Here is a 16,548-nt window from a genome sequence, read left to right on the forward strand (position 1 = left end):
AAGGTTGGAGGTTGGGGGGTCTTCATTGTGGTGGCCCAGCCGGGTCTGGCATCCCCGAGCTCCTTTAGGGAAAAGACAAGGTGCAGATCTCCTGCACCCCCAGCAGGGCTGGACGCGAAGGAGGCTCCAGAGAGGAGCCTTGGGAGGGCGAGCAGGGGCGGCTTGGGTCCCACCTGCAGGGGCATCGGCCTTGGGGGACCATGACCCCTGAGGGTGTGGGATCTGCAGTGGGAGGGGAAGGTATTCAGGCCTGAGGGCTGGGCCTGCAGAGGGCTCTGGGCCCAGGAGATCCGATGCCGTTCATCGTCAGCAGCAGCTGGACCCTCGGATGGGACTGCGCTATACCCCTGTCCTGTCCCAGTGGGGCGGCTGGGAGAGGAAGTTGTCTTTCCCCCCAAAGGATCCTGCGTGTTATGGGTTGAATTGTGTCCCCGCAAAAGATGTCGGAGTCCTCACTCCCAGTATCTACGGACGTGACCTTGTTTGGAAAGGTCCTTTGCGGATGTGATTAAGATGTTAAGATGAGGTCATTCTGAGTAGGGTGGGCCCTAATCCAATAGGACTGCTGTTATCGTAAGAAGAGAAGATGGGGACTTCCCTGGTAGCTGAGTGCTAAGTGCTAAGACTCCGTGCTCCCAGTGCAGGGGGCACGGGTTCGATCCCTGGTCGGGGAACTAAGATCTCACATGCCGCACCGTGTAGCCAAAAAAAAAAAAGAGGAGGAAGACACAGACACAGGCAGCATGCCCTGTGATGACAGAGGCAGAGGTTGGAGTGACGTGGCCACAGCCAGGATTGCTGGCCACCACCGGAAGCTGGACGAGGCGGGGAAGGATTCTACCCAGAGTCTCAGAGGCAGCGTGGCCCTGCAGACACCTTGAATTTGGACTTCTAACCTCCAGAACTGAGAGAGAACACACTCCTGTTGTTTTAAGCCACGCGGTTGGCTGTGGTTACTCCTTATGGTAGACAGGAAACGAACCCACCCTCTGTCGGTGCTAATGTCTACCTCGCCCTGAGCCCACTTGTCCTGGTAGCGACCACTTCCTTGGGGGCAGGGTCTGGGTCAGCGGGGAGTGAGAGGGTCTTGGCCCCCAGGGGAGAACCCCTCAGCACCACAGTGAGGGCTTTTTCCAAACGAATCACGACCCAGGCCCCGGGCAGGGTGGCCAGTGCAGGGCCCGGGGATGGAGGGAACCCCAGCAGGGCTTCTCAGGGAGAAGGGACCAGGCAGCCCGGAAACGCCTAGGAGCCCATTGCCCCCTGACCACCTGACACCGTGGCCTGACTGGGGGTAAAGAAATCACTCCCCACCCCCATGTTAACAGGGACTCTCCCACCTGGAATCTTGCATCAAACGAGGAAAAAAAAACACACAGGAGAGGGCCTGTTTGCACATCTGTATTGTCACATGAAGTGCACGTCCAGAACGGCTGACTTGGAAACGACCTATTAGGTCACACGGAGTCCGGCCCCTGGGGGCCAAAGCGGCACCGATGCCCGTGGGCCCTGGGCTTTCCACAGGCGGTGGCACAGACACCTGGCCTCCCCGGGCTCTGGGGCCCAGCGCTGGGAGAGGCCAGCTCACGCCTCAGGCCCTTCCGCTCCTGGGCTGCATCTCCCAAAATGCGTCTGGGGAAATGCGGTTCCCTGGGGGGAGGGGTTAATAGCTGTTCCTTGAGAAAAGGGTTCTGTAGTCAGATAAGTTTAGGAAACATGGATTAAACAAGATTCCACAGAAGCTCTTCTACAGGACTTTTGCCTTTACGACAATCCCAGCCCTCGTGAACGTCCAACAGAGTGTGTAGCATTTCCTGAAGTTATTTGACCACAAGACCATTTCTCTTCCCAACGTGTCTTGCAGGCTGGTGTCTGGTGGGGCACCCTTTGGAAAGCACTGCCCTAAGCTATCGATGACCATTAATGGCAATGGCACCTGTGTTGGGTGGTGGGTTGTGGGCATTTCGCTGGGCGGTGTGCTGTGGTCAGGTGGGCACAGCCAGGAACTCAACAGTCGTGATGGTGAAAGGACAAGATGAGACTCGGCCCCTCTCCCGCCATCCCGGTTCTCACCTGGTACCTCCAGAGCAGAAGCGGAGCAGGGCTATCCGCACGGCTGGGCCCCAGCCCGTCCACAGAGGGACTCAGGGTCTGATTGAAGGAGCAGGGGGCACCCAGCGTGATGGGAGGGACGTGCCAGTCACTGGTGGGCCCACCTGAGGTCACCAGCCTCCGCCGGCCCACGGGGAGATGGGCTGGGGCTGCCTGGTCCCCCCTCCCCTGCCAGCCCTATGTCCTCCTGCTGCCCCTCGGGCCACCCCCGGCCCCGGAGCCGCAGATGAACGGCTCACCAGGCGGAGATGAGCATCTGACAGGTGTTGGAGGACATCCAGACCAGCTCGACCAGGCGGAACTGGAAGTAGCCGATGACGAAGCCGGAGAGGACGTCGGTGATGTGGTGGCGGCCGATCATGACCCGAGACAGGCCCACGCAGAGGGCCCAGAGCACCAGCAAGACGCGCAGGGGCACCGCCAGCACCAGGTGGCTGAGGAAGAACTTGGAGACCATGGCCGCGCGGCTGGCGTGGCCGGCGGGGAAGGCGTAGACATCCATGGTGAGGTAGTCCAGGAGGCCGGGGCTCGTCTCAAACGGGCCGCGTCGCTTGATGAGCTTCTGCACGCCAGCCACCGTCATGATGTCCAGGAGCAGGGCTGTGGGCAGGAGAGAGAGGCCCCGAAGGCCGTCAGCGCCGCCTCCTGCGTGCTCTCCCCCCACTGCGCCCGGGCTTCCTTCACTTGAACCACGCGGGCCTCCGGGCAGATTCCCACCTCGGGGCCTTTGCTTGTGCTGTTCCCTCTACCTCGAAGGCCCTTCCCTGGGATATCCGGACAGAGAAAAGTGCTGAATGAGAGAGTGGCGATCAGGGGTTTTGTGGGCCACTGGGGGCCCGTCAGAGGATCTCATCCTGACAAATGGGGCCCTGGGCTGGTGGTTTTTCTCAAAGGACTTCACTGAAGCCCCCGCCAGTCCCCAGAACAGGGTGTTACCATCGTCATCTTTTTTAAGTTGAACTGAAATTCACATAACACACAATGAACTTTTTTTTTTTTTTTTTTTTTGCGGTACGCGGGCCTCTCACTGCTGTGGCCTCTCCCGTTGTGGAGCACAGGCTCCGGGCGCGCAGGCTCAGCGGCCATGGCTCACGGGCCCAGCCGCTCCGCGGCATGTGGGATCTTCCCGGACCGGGGCACGAACCCGTGTCCCCGGCATCGGCAGGTGGACTCTCAACCACTGCGCCACCAGGGAAGCCCCACAATTAACTATTTTTAAGTGTACAGTTCAGCGGCATTTAGTATATTCACAATGTTGTGCAACCGTCACCTCTATCGAGCTCCAAAAAGAAACCCAGCTCCCATCAAGCAGGTGGTCCCTGTCCCCCCTTCACCCAGTCCCTGGCAACCACCAGGCTGCTTCCCGTTTCTATGGATCTGCCTCTTCTAGACGTTTCATGTAAATGGAATCAGACAACACGTGACCTTTTGCGTCAGGCTTCTTTCACGTACCGTAATGTTTTTGAGGCCCATCTATGTTGTAGCAGGTATCAAAACTTCATTCCTTTTTTCATGGCTGACTATTATTCCATTGTCTGGACCTGCCACAATTTGCGTATCCATTCACTGCTGATGGAATCTGGGTTGTCTGTACATATTGGCTGCTGTGAATAATGCTGCTATGAACATCTGTGTACGAGTATTTGTGGAGAACCCGTTTTCCGTTCTTTTGGGCACATCCCTATGGGCGGAATTGCTCCATCACGTGTTAACTTTGTATAATTTGTTTTTTCTTTTGGCTGCGCCTCGTGGCTTGCAGGACCTCAGTTCCCCGACCAGGAATTAATTGAATCCGGGCCCTCAGCCGTGAAAGCTCTGTGTCTTAACCACTGGACCGCCAGGGAATTCCCTATGTAAAGTCTTTTGAGGAGCCACCAAACCGTTTTCCATGGCAGCTGTACCATATTGTCCTCATTTTACAGAAGACGAGACGAAGTCCTGGAGGTTGGAGCACCCCTGCCTGCTCCTCCTTCTTTCTGGATGTTTCCCTTTCCCTCCCTCTGACTTCTCCGTCATTGCCAGGCCTCAGCCTAAACATCACACCCCCAGCGAGGCCTTCCCTGCCCTCCAGACAACACACGCTCTCCTCATGGCACTTACCCAGCCGCAACTAAGGAACCCGCTGGGTGGTGAGAGGTTTGGGGTTAACCCCTCACTTCCTCCCCACCACCATCACTTCACAGAAGGGGGGTCAAGCCAAATCTATTCTGTTCGTAGGCGTATGCCCAGGGTCAGACACAGGACGGCAGTCTCCAAATGTTAGCTGAGTCGCTGGCCTGGGGTGCGGAGCCAGAGGGGCGGGCTCCCTTCCCATCTGGGGAGCTTGGGGGAGAACTGGATCTCTGTCCGTCCTGTTCACCATCACCCCGCTGTGTGGCCTTGGAGAGGCTGCTCTGCCTCTCTGTGCCGTTAGACGAAGGCCCACGCCAAGGGCCCACTTTCATCCAGCTGATCACAGTGGCACCCGGTCAGCCAAAGTGGGGGCTTGCGAGTGCCACAGAGACCTGGGTTCGAGTCCCAGCCTCGGAGCCTCCTGACTGTGACCTTGGACAAGTCGTCTAACTTCCCCCACCTGTAACAAGGTATCCCAAACACCTGCCTCCCAGACGGGGTCTGAGACAGTGCCTACAGGGTGACTGACTGTCCTGGGTTTGCCTGGGACACAGGGGTTTCTAGGACATAAGAAGTTCAGGGCTAAAACAGGGAAGTCCCAGCAAACGAGACGAGGTGGTCCCCCCGGGTGCCTGGCGCACCAGGAGGGCCAGAGAAGGGGGGAGGATTATGACCAAATGCCAGTTCAGTGCAGCCTGGCTCTGGAAACTTCCCTGGAAACTTTACAGGAGATACCGAAACTGCTGCTGCAACCCCTGCTGCTCAGAAATGAAAAAAAAACCCCAAAAAACAAAAAAAAACTTTTGGGAAAAAAATGACACGATAGATGTTCACTGTGGAAAATTTACAAAATAGAAGACAAAATAAGATTTTTAAATCACCTGTAATCCTGCCACCCAGAGGCAGCCACCTTTCCAGAACCTTCTCTCCATCTATAGAGCGTAGATTTAATAAAAGCTGTAACGTGCTCTACACACAACGTTCTGTAACCTGCTTTTGAAAGATGCCGGGTCACACCCCCCGGGACACCCATGGCTGCAGCGTCCGAGGTGCCCTGGCTTATTTACCTGACGGTCCCAGCGTTGGATGTCTACACTGCTCCCGGGTAACACTGCACTCCCTGGTCAGTGCAGAACTCTCTTCCTGCCCTCTGCAGGGTTGCTGTTGCAGTCTGGGCTCTTGGTTTGGGATTTGAAGCCCTGGCCTCCCCGGGGCCTGCCCCTCTCACTAGCCATAGGGCCAGCTGACGTTTGCCCACCCTGGGATGTGCCGGAGCAGCCAGGGAAGGGGCAGAAGCAGGAAATGGTGGATGGAAAGGCTGCCAGGCCATGAGGGGAGGAGCCTAAGGGAGGGAGGGAACCTTGTTCCACACCCCGCCCCGTATTTCCACGGCAACTGGTTCCCGGGAGCCAGGCCTCCCAGCCTGCATGCTGCTGACCCAGGTGGAGGCCAGGCCCAGGCTGGGAGCCATCTGGAGCCCGTGGGGGGGTGGGGGGGGGGTGGTCACAGTCCCAGCAGGAGGGAGGGACCAACAGGGCAGGTGGGAGCTGGAGAGAGGCGGCTGCACCTGACCCCAGGGACCCTGAGGCTGACGGAGCAGCCCAGGCAGGAGGCCAGGCTTTTGAAAGTTGCCCCTCCCTCACCTTGTGACAGGCTCTCTCCACCTGGGGAGGAGGCAGTTCACAGGTGGGGGGTTAAACTTGCAGGTTTCAGAGTCACAGGTGGGGTTCAAGTTCCTCTGCTCATTAAGAACAAGTCCCTTCACCTGTCAGACCCTCTGTCTACCCACCTGTAACAGGGGTTATCACAGGATGAAATGAGCTCCTTAGTGTCTGCGAAGTATTTCGAACAGCCTGGTATGGGGCGTTTGATGCCATAGCTGCTGTTATTACTCCTAAGCTCCAGCCTGGCCTGACCCAGGTAAGCAACTTAAGGCTTTCAGACCCTGCAGACTGGGTGTCATCAAGCAGGGGCATTGGTGAGAGGGTTTCCTTCTCTGAGGTCTCACCAGCATAAAAATGATGTGGCCCAGGGCTTCCCTGGTGGCGCAGTGGTTGAGAATCTGCCTGCCAATTCAGGGGACACGGGTTCGAGCCCTGGTCCTGGTCTGGGAAGATCCCACATGCCGCGGAGCAACTAGGCCCTTGAGCCACAACTACTGAGCCTGCGCGTCTGGAGCCTGTGCTCCACAACAAGAGAGGCCGCGACAGTGAGAGGCCCGCGCACCGCGATGAAGAGTGGCCCCCGCTCGCCACAACTAGAGAAAGCCCTCGCACAGAAACGAAGACCCAACACAGCCATAAATAAATAAATTAAATTAAAAAAAAAATGATGTGGCCCAAATTCCGAGACCCTCACCACCTGGAGGAAAGTCAGAGCATCCTGGGCCAGGGTCTGGAGCGGGCTAATGGGGGCCAGGATCAGGCCCTAAGGCAGATCAAACCATGACACTAGCCACTGGGAGGTGTGGGTCATCTATCTAATTGGTGACCAAGTTTCTCAGCTGAAAACCAGGGCTCAGCAAGTTGGCAAGTTCTTGTCGATTTAAATCTGCCTTCCCAGACGAGTGTAAACCACAGCAGAGGTGCCCAGAGAAAGCTGCTGGGTTCAGGAGGAAGGCGGGAGGGAGGGGCAGCATCGTGCGTCCACGGGCTGCCCAGGGGGGAAGCCATGCTCAGGGCCTCGCTCCCGCGTGGTGTCTGAAGGCAAGGCGGGCTTGTACCTTGGCCTCCCCAGGTGTCCCACTGCTCCTCGTGGGCTGTCAAGACCCACAGGCCAAGAAGGAGCAAGACCCACACCTTTCAAACTGTTTTAGCAGCAAAACACGTTTCCCCAACGTAAGGACACACAGAGACTCAGTATGTGAGCAGATGAAAGAGGCTGCCGCGTGGCTGAAGGTGGGTGGGTGGGGGACCCTCCCCTGCCCCCTCGAGAGGCTTCTGGGGCTGGCTGTGTGCCGTGACTTGAGAACCCCACATCTGGGCCTTTGGGAATCTGCTATTCCTGGCTGGCTCTGTCCCTCGCGGCCATAATGAGGTGGGGACGGCCCCACTGACCTGGGCCTCTCGGGACCACCGGGTCAGCCTGGCTGTCCAGCTGGCCCGGCCCAGCCTGTGCTTGGTTCATTCATTCACTTGAGCTGCAGGTCTTGGGCCTCGCTGGTTCCTGAGTATGGCAGGCGAGGGCCAGGCCTGGGGCTGGTGAACCCGGCTGGCAGGGTGCCAGGTGGCTTGGGCGGTGAGGGTGGGGAAGCTGTGCAGTCGTTAACACGGGGGCTCCTTTCAAGGTGTGGCACGCCCACAGCCTCTCCCCACATCACACTGCTGCTCCCTGGTTCTGAGAGTTGGGTGTAGAAGAGGCCATGGGGGGACGGCTCTCCAGCAGAGCTGGTGGCCCCCGGGGCCTCGCCGCTCCACTCACAGCCCCTCCCCCCACTCCCGCAGGCTGCTCGCACCCCCTCCAGCACCACGGCCATCCCTCGTGTGACTCTGATTCTGACACTGTCAGCGCATAATCTGGGGCCCAGAAATAGAAGCAAATGGCCCCGTCACTCAAGGCTCCGTGAATTCCACTCACACGGCCTGTTGAGCTCCCTGACCTACATTCCCTCCTGGAATGGGAGGGGGGCAGGGGGCCCCTGTGGGGAAAGGTCCTCTTGGCAGCAAGCTCAGGGGCCAGAGTCAGGAGGGGCCGAAGCCGCGCCACCTGCCCCGACTTGCTGTGTGACCCGGGCTGCTCACCTACCCTCCCTGGGCCTCAGGGCAGAGGCTGCACACCTGGGCTCCAGGATCAGAGACCGGCCTCAAGGTCGACTGCTTGTGAATTTCATGACCTTGGCACATCTCTCCCGCTGAGCTTTCTCCCTTGGTTGATAAAATGGGGATCATTCCAGAAGCTACTCTGAGGGCCGCCTGGGCTGCAGGGCTGGGCCCCATCACCTCTCACGCCTTCCCTCCCAATAATCTCCGCTCTCCACCCCTCTCACGGAGCAGGGGGCTGAGAGGCCTGAACCCTCCTTGCAGGAAGCACACCCATTCTCAAGGCCCTGCTGTGCTGCCTTGGTGGCCACTATTCTCTCTCAGCCTGGCTGGGGGGCTGCCAGGACGACCCCTCATGGCCCCTCACGCTCAGCTGCTTCCCCTGAGATGTGCTCCATGGGACCAGCTCGGCAGCAATAAGGCTGGGCTAGGGGTGGGGGAGGGGTAGCTATGGACCCTGCAAAGAGCAACGACAGAGCCGATACCTCTTACTGGCTGGGGCTGGGAGGAGGGGGTCCCAGCTCTTCTGGCCTCTGATCCCCCATTCTGGCCTCTCCGGGAGCTGGGGAACCGGGTCTGGTAGTGCTGTGGGGGTGCTGTAAATCGGTCTAAACTTTCTGAAGGGCATCTGGCTTCAGACTCAGAAGTCTTTCCAACAGGCCTCCCTTGACTCAGGCCTTCCATCTGTAAGACTATCTCCTTGGGAAGTAATTACGGATGTGCCCCACATCAAGGATGTCCACTGCAGCGTTTTTTGTAACACTGAAAACCCCAAACCAACCCAATGCCCTTGAGTCGGAGACAGACGGGAGAAACCGCGGTGGAGCTCTCTGGGGCCACTCTGGGGCGAATGATGAAGCTGACGTGTATTTATAGCCACCGAAGGATAGCTACAGGGTTTAAGTGGAAAAGGCCAACGACCAAACCGGATTTACAGTACGATGCCGTTTTTGTAAAATAAGATGTTAATGTGTTTATACAGAGAAAAAAGTCTGGAAGGTACCACGCTAAGTGTTAACAGCGCTTCTAGCCGGGTGGGTTGATGAGGGCGATTTTTGGTGTCTTTCTGTAATTCTGCATTAAAATTCTTCTTAGCATGAAGGTGCATGACTTGTGCACATTTAAAAAGAGTTATTTTGGGCTTCCTTGGTGGCACAGTGGTTAAGAATCTGCCTGCCAGTGCAGGGGACACGGGTTCGAGCCCTGGTCCAGGAAGATCCCACATGCCACAGAGCAACTGAGCCCGTGCGCCACAACTACTGAGCCTGCGTACCACAACTACTGAAGCCCGCACACCTAGAGCCCGTGCTCCGCCGCAAGAGAAGCCACTGCAATGAGAAGCCCGCACACTGCAACGAAGAGTAGCCCCCACTCGCTGCAACTAGAGAAAGCCCGGGCGCAGCAACGAAGACCCAACACAGCCAAAAATAAATAAAATAAGTTTAAAAAAAAAAAGAGTTATTTTTACAAAAAGACAAGTATTGCATGATTCTGCTTTTATGAGGTCCCTAAAGTAGGCAGATTCATAGAGACAGAAAGTAGATTAGAGGTTGCCAGAGCTGGGGAGGGGGGCTGGGTTTAACGGGTGCAGAGTTTCAGTTGGGGAAGATGAAAGAAATTCTGGAGATAGATGGTGGGGACAATTGCACAACGATGTGAATGTACTTAATGCCACTGAACTGGACACTTAAAAATGGTGAAAATGGTGAATTTTATGTCATGTGTATTTTAGCCTGGAGGGACCATTTCGCTGAGCCCCGCTGAGATGATGAGAAGTGAAGCTGGGGGCAGGGTGGAGAACGTCCTACCTCTGCGGAGCTGCGCTGGTGTCTCCAGCAGGAGGGCTCCTGACCGTGAAGGTTTGGGATCAGAGTCTAAAGGTCCATCAGCTAGGGACAGGCTATGCAGACCTCCTGGAGGGCTTGTCACCTGAGCTGTGCCCAAGAGCAGGGGCCGGTGGGCTGGGATGAGACAGCTGACACGACAGATTATATGGAGGGTGGGTGAGCAAGGGCTGGGGGGGAGGGGATGCTGTGAGATGCTTGGGGCAGGTGGGGGCGGCGCTGCCAGGCTGAGGGTGCAGGTTCTGGTTTCTGAACCCCTCGTGCTTGGTGTGAAGGGAGGAGTGGGGCCGAGATGGGAGGTTCATAGCCAAGAAGGCCCAGTAGGGCCATGAGAATGAGGCCAAGCCGGGCAAAACGCCACAGGAGGTCATTTTAGAAGCATATGATATGCTAGTTTGGGCGCAGAGAAAAATCCAGAGACCCATGACCCAAACTGCAACGGAGGTTATTCCTGGGGAAAGGACTTAAGGGAAACAGTCACTTTCTTCATCACCTGTCGTCGTCTGAATTTTCCTTACCGTGAGGAAGTGCAGTGAAAAGGTGCTCAACATCACTCCTCATTAAGGAAGCACAAATCAAAACCACAACGAGATGCCACGTTTCACACCCATCAGGACGGCTGTTATATAAAAAGAAAAGTGCTGGCAAAGAACACTTGTGGAGAAACTGGAGCCCTTTTGCACTGCTGGTGGGAATGTAAAATGGTGTAGCTGCTGTGGGAGATAGTCTGGGGGTTCCTCAAAAAATTAAACATAGGATCCAGCAATTCCATCCTGCTTCTATACCCAAAAGAAGTGAGAGCACGGACTTGAACAGATATTTGTACACCCATGTTCATAGCAGCATTATTCACAATAGCCAGAAGGTAGATGATGGATAAACAAAATGTGGTCTGTCCATACCATGGAGTATTATGCAGCCTTAAAAAAGAAGGAGATGCTGACACCTGCTACGACATGGATGAACCTTGAGGACGGGCTGCTAAGTGAAATAAGTCAGATATTAAAAGACAAATACTGTATAATGCTATTGATATGAGGTCCCTAGACTCGTCAGATTCATAGAAACAGAAAGCAGAATGGTGGGTGTTGGGGGCTGTGGGGAGAGGGATGGGGATTTAGTGTTTAATGGGAGCCGAGTTTCAGTTTGGGAAGATGGAAAAGTTCTGGCAATGTGAATGTACTTAATGCTAGTATACACTTAAAAATGGTTAAAATGGTAAGTTTTATGTTATGTCTATTTAACCAAAATTTAAAAAATGACATAGAAAAAAAAAGAATGTATAGTTTTTATAATCAGGGACATTTCAATAAAGATTCTTTTATAGATCATGGAAATAAGACATGGAAGGCATTTTCACCAAGGACAGGCCCATGGGGGAACCAGGATGGGCTTGGTGAACGGGGATGGCCTGGGTCCCCTGTCACCTGGCCCCCTTTGGGATCATCAAGTCAGGTGTTGCAGGGGAAGGACAAAGGAGGGGATCAGGTCATCTCACAGGTGTCTAGAGCTTGGAGGGGACCTGGAGGGACCCTGGACCTGGGACTTCTTTTGATGCTGGCAATGGCGATGAGGATGGTGATCACTGATGCCCAAGCATCAACTGGCATTCGTATGAGCCATGCAGTTTCATGTAATGCTTCAGGGAAGTGTCCCAGCAGCCCACTAGACAGATGAGGAAAATGAGACTCAGAGAGGCAAAGTCATTTGCCCCGGTTCCCACAGCTGGGCCAGGATTTGCACCCAGGTCCGGCCAACTCTGGAGCCAAGCTTGTGCCCGCTGCCAAGATCCCTTCTGGCTTTGACGTTTCCAGTCTAGGCAGCACAGCACACTCTTGGGGAGGAACGCAGGGACCAGAGCAGAGAACTTCCTCCCGGCCCAGCGGGGACTCTTCCCGGGTCCGGTGTCTGGAGCTCCATTTTCCGAGGCTCCTGAGTTTTCCGCTTTGGGGCCAAGGAGAGCCCAAGTGCCAATTGTAGAGGGGAAGGGCTCTGCCCTCAGGACTCTGCTGGGTGCCCTGGTGCTCAGAGCAGGGCGGGCGGGACCAGGCAGGGCCCCCTCATCCCTCAGGGCCCTGAAGCTTCCAGGTCTGCCTGCCACCCACTGTGCTAAGAGCTTTACCAGCTCCCCTTGAATCCCCACCACAGTCCGGAAGCCCCATGTACAGATGAGGAAACTGAAGCTCGGGGATGGGAACGGACTTGAGCAGACTGAGTAAGGGTCAGAGTGAGGACCCGGACAAAGTCCATTCCAACCTCAGAGCTCCAGGATTGAAAGGCCGCCCAGGCCCCCAAAGACGAAAGCAAAGACAGATCTGTGCACAGTTTGTGCTCCACGGATGGTCTTTCTTCCCTGGGCAGAGAGTGGAGTGGGCAGCTCTTCTTGGCGGGTCAGGTCAGAGCTGTGGGATTAACCCGCCTTGGCTATCTGCTGCAGTTTACAGGGTCCACATCCCCACGAGATGCCCCAGGCCCACAGACCACCCTGTCCATTCTGAGCAGCTGCTCTGTGCCGGGCTCTTGTCTCTCTGTCATGTCGGTACCTGGATGCGCCAGCAAAGGTGCTGGTAAAAGAGAAAACTCTTCCCAGGCGCCTCCTCGCTACTCACAAGCTTCAGCGTGGACTGCGTGGTAAGCCCGACCCGCAGACGGATGCTGAGGGGGGTGGGGGGCAAGGGGTTTGCAGCCTGGAGGACTTGGATTTGCTTCCCAGATCTACCACTTACGGGCACGTGGGGGCGGGCAAGTCCCTTGACCCCTCTGAGCCTCAGTTAACTCTGTGAAGTGGGTGTATTAATATTTACATTACACGGTCATTAAAAAGATTTTAAAATCATGAAATACAGGACATTCAGGGCATAGTACTTAGTACATAGTGAAGCTCAATACATGATGATTTTAAAAACTTAGAAATGACTGTCCTTCTTATTCAAGAAGGGAGGCACCTCGAACTTTGCTCTTCACCCTATGAAGCAAACTCCTTTGTGTCCCCAGAATCTGGTTGCTGGAAAGAGCCAGAAGCCGCATCTCAACAAACTGTTAAGATGTTAAGAGTTGTTCCCAGCTCTAGTCCTGGCCCCATCAATGACTAGCTACGTGGCTGTGGACAAATCATCTCCCTGTAGAAGTGATGATGTGGTTTATGCAAAACCGGGCACGGAGCAAGCGCTGAGCAAATTATGAACACAGCTTCACCAGCTCCATCATCTTACGCGGGAGGAATGTGCAGACAAGGTCTAGGGAGCAGGTTTGAGGGGTGGCTCAAGGATGCTTTCCCACCCCCATCCTTGGACACCTGACCCCCAACACAGTTTTCTTGAGCTACTGCTCTGTGTCAGGCTGCAGCGGGCACCGGGGAAACTGTGGGTAATGAGACCAGGGTTGTGCCCCCCGCAAACACCCGGCCCAGCACCTGGGCCACCTTGCTCTGTCCCTCTGTCCCAAGCCCAGGGCACGTTGCCTGAAAAGAGCACAGGCCTGGATGTCAGGTGCAGATCTTCAGACCTGGTGCAAATCTCCCGCTCTGAAGCTCTGGTCAGGTTGCTTTATTTACAGGAGCCTCAGTTTCCTAATCTGTAAAGTGGGCATGGTAATAGCACCAGTCCCATGGGACTGTTTGGCATAGGAACAAGTAATGTAAATCATTTAGGAATAAGAACAAGAAAACGTTGATGGTACCAGACCCAGCCATCTCCTGCACGAGCAACTGCTGTTCTCCCCTCCCTACATCCCACCCACAGAGTGTCCACCCCAGATGCTCTGAGACCTGAGTGGGAAGCCACACTGTGTTGCAACTTCCCCTGGGATGGCAGTTCTCAGTGGCCCAACACACACCCCTTTGGAAGTGGGACCCCTTGTCAGTGTCTGCTTAGCCTGAGCCATTCCCCCCGCCACCGACTTGTGCCCCAGATCGTGGCTGTGCTGGGAAGGGCCAGGAGATCAACATGGCCCACCGTGGAGGGTGGCAGCATTGGGTCCCCGAGCACCTGGGGGATCTGGAGGTGGCTGCAGGGTGGGCCGCGTGGGGGCTGGGCATCACCTCCTGGAGAGAGGGGAAGGCCTGCTTTCCACATGGCGCCCACGTGGCACCTGGCACAGGGCAGAGCTCAACTGAAAGACGCTGGTGACAAAGACTTTGCAAAAACAAACCAAAGCTCACCAGGCCCTCCTCTCCTCCAGCGACTCACCCAGGGAAGCGGTACGTAAGGACTCCAGGAGGCCATGAGTGGGTGGGAGCCCCAGACTGGACCCCTGCACCCCCAGGCCCTGTGGGAGGATCCCGGGTGGCTTGCAGGGTCCCTGAGCCAAGCAGCGGGTTGATGGGAGCAGCTCACAAGTGCTGCCTGCAAGCAGCCTAGGAACTCAAGGACCCCAGCCTATGGGATGGGGTGTTACAGGGTTAGACACCTCACTGCAGAGCACCCGCCAGGCTCCTGGCCACTTCCCTCGAGGTCACGGCCTCCAGCACCCCTGTTCAAGCTGCTTCTGGGGCGGCGGTTCAAGCTACTCCTTCCCCAGAGCAGGGCCCTTCCTCAGAAGTTCCCGCTGGGGCCCCGCATTCTCAAGGCCCTCACTTTGCAGGGGGCTGTCATCTGGGCATCCTCAGCTCTCTCTTCCCCAAGCCGGAGGCTTGCCTGTTTCTGGGGCACCCTCCCTGCCTAACCTCATTAAATTGTTCCAGTCGGTTTCTGAGGGCCCCGCTGGTCCTGCTGGGGTGGGCTCCCTCCCCGGGCCTGGCGGGGTGGGTGGTGGACGGCGGGCACACTCACCCAGAAGTAGGTTCATGAGCACCTCCTGGCCGGCCAGCGTGCTGCTTTTCACCAGGCAGAGGATGGTACCCCCGATCCAGGGGATGCCGTGGCCTGTGATGCCAATGAGCTTGACCATGGAGCGGGCGCTGGCCCAGGACGCAGCCCGGCCGGCGCACACCCCCAGGCGCTTGGACATGCAGATGTCAATGGCCAGCAGGGAGTTGAAGGCGATGCCCTTGAAGGAGGGGTTCAGCTGCATGCAGTCTTCCTCGGGCAGCTGCTGAGACTGGCGCCGCTCGCGGGCCCCATCGCCAGGGCACGAGGGCTGTGCCGAGGGGCCCGAGGCCTTCCTGCCCGAGCTGCGGGGCTCCGGCGCCCCCTTCGGGGGCTGGTTCAGGGACAGGAACTCGGCCGGTTGAGGATGTTGTTGCGGTCCCGGGCCCGGGCCCGGCTCTGGGAGGCAGGCATGGTGACAGTCACCCAGCGAGGGCCGGTGCCAGCCTGGCTGTGAGGCCCTTCTCTCCAAAGACGGAAGCCTGGAGCCTCCGTTGCTCCCGGCCTCCCCTCCTGCTCTGCGGCAGCTGTTAAATATAGAGTGCGGGACTGCACATGGCTGCTTACCTCCGGCTGCCACCAGGCTCCCAGGGAATGTCAGTGCCAGCTGGGCAGCCAATCGAGCCCCCCAGTGCGGGCCAGCGCCAATGGAGCCACCCAGGAGGTGGACACGTCCACAGCTGCAGCCTGGCTGCCTCGGGCCTGGGCTATTTAAATCTTCCAATGGCTCGCTCCCGGGGTTTGGGGGACTCTGGGAAATGTAGTCCTCCTGCTGCTCTGGCCTCGGCTGTGCCCCAGGCCAGAGGCCTAGATGGGGGCCCCCGACTCAGTCCTGCTTTGACCAGCTTCCCTCTGAGCAGGCCAGACCCCTGTGAGCCAGGCCCGCCTGACCCACTGGCCTGGACAGCTTGGACCTGGTCCCATGGACTAGACAGTGGAGTCCAGGCCAAAGGCCTCTCCGGACACCAGATGGAGTGAATGACGTCACTGAAAGCATCACCCTGGGTCCACTGGGGCTGGGCCCAGCCCCTCCCCTCTGTGACAGCATTTCATTAAGCTGGCAGGCTGGGCTTTTCTATTTTCAATCAGTCTTGAATCGGGCTTCAGTGCATGACCGTTCAATCAAATGGCAATCTGTAAGATTCGATTTCCATTAGAGGGAGGGGTAATTAATTGGTTGGTAATGGATCTGCCCCTCGGAGGCGGCCTCCACTGCCCGGAAGCTTTGCGAAGGACAGTATCAGTTAAAGCAGCTTCAGGCAACCCAGTAACTAGTTCCCGAGCTCCTGGACCTGTGCTAGGTGCCTGGAACACTGCAGCGAGTGGAACACATCGCATGCGTCCCCGTCCCCAGGAAGCTCACAGTTCAGAGGGGATTAAACGAATGACACGTGTGAATAATTGCAAGCGTGCAGATGTGTTGCAGGATCATAGAACAGGGCTCCGGGCCTGGCCTGGGAGTTGTGGAGGGCTTTCCCCCGGAAGGAAAGGCAGGTGAGAGGCCCTGGGCGCGGGAGAGCGTACCTCCTGCCCTCCTGCGAGGTCTGGGGGCCCGTGTGGCAGTACATGGACCGAGGGGGCAAGAGAGGCTGCAGACCCAGAGAGGGGCAGACCACGAGGGCCCAGCCGAGGGTTTGGGGTTTGAGTCTGGCCTCCTTGACTGCAGGAACCCAAAGGCTCCACAGCCCTTTTAGGGCTGACTGGGCCCAGCCTCAAGGGGAAGCCACTGGTTTAGGGCAAGCAGCAGAGTCAGGGGTGAACGCCCTGGTCTCATGATTCGCGGCACCCAAGGCCTGTCTGCCCAGCGGGGATGAAGGCGGGAGTCCTTCCAAGCGTGGAGACCCCCGTGAAGCCCCAGGCCCACCCCACAGCCTCCCAGGGACCAGGGCCAGAGCCTCCCAAGGACAGGAAGCTGCC

The 16,548-nt window shown here is 57.1% G+C and overlaps 1 protein-coding gene across 1 annotated transcript; it reads right to left on the reverse strand.

The window, feature by feature from the left end:
* Positions 1–1,388: 1,388 nt before the first annotated feature.
* PLPP7 (phospholipid phosphatase 7 (inactive)) lies at positions 1,389–15,316 on the reverse strand. Its single transcript, XM_082657072.1, is given in 3 exon segments — positions 1,389–2,712; positions 14,596–14,988; positions 14,991–15,316. Coding segments are annotated over 3 exon segments (813 nt in total). The 5' UTR covers positions 15,046–15,316; the 3' UTR covers positions 1,389–2,347.
* Between the last annotated feature and the right edge of the window lie 1,232 nt (positions 15,317–16,548).

This window comes from Grampus griseus, assembly GCF_964374135.1.
Source record: "Grampus griseus genome assembly, chromosome: 6".
Classification (NCBI taxonomy): Eukaryota; Metazoa; Chordata; class Mammalia; order Artiodactyla; family Delphinidae; genus Grampus; species Grampus griseus.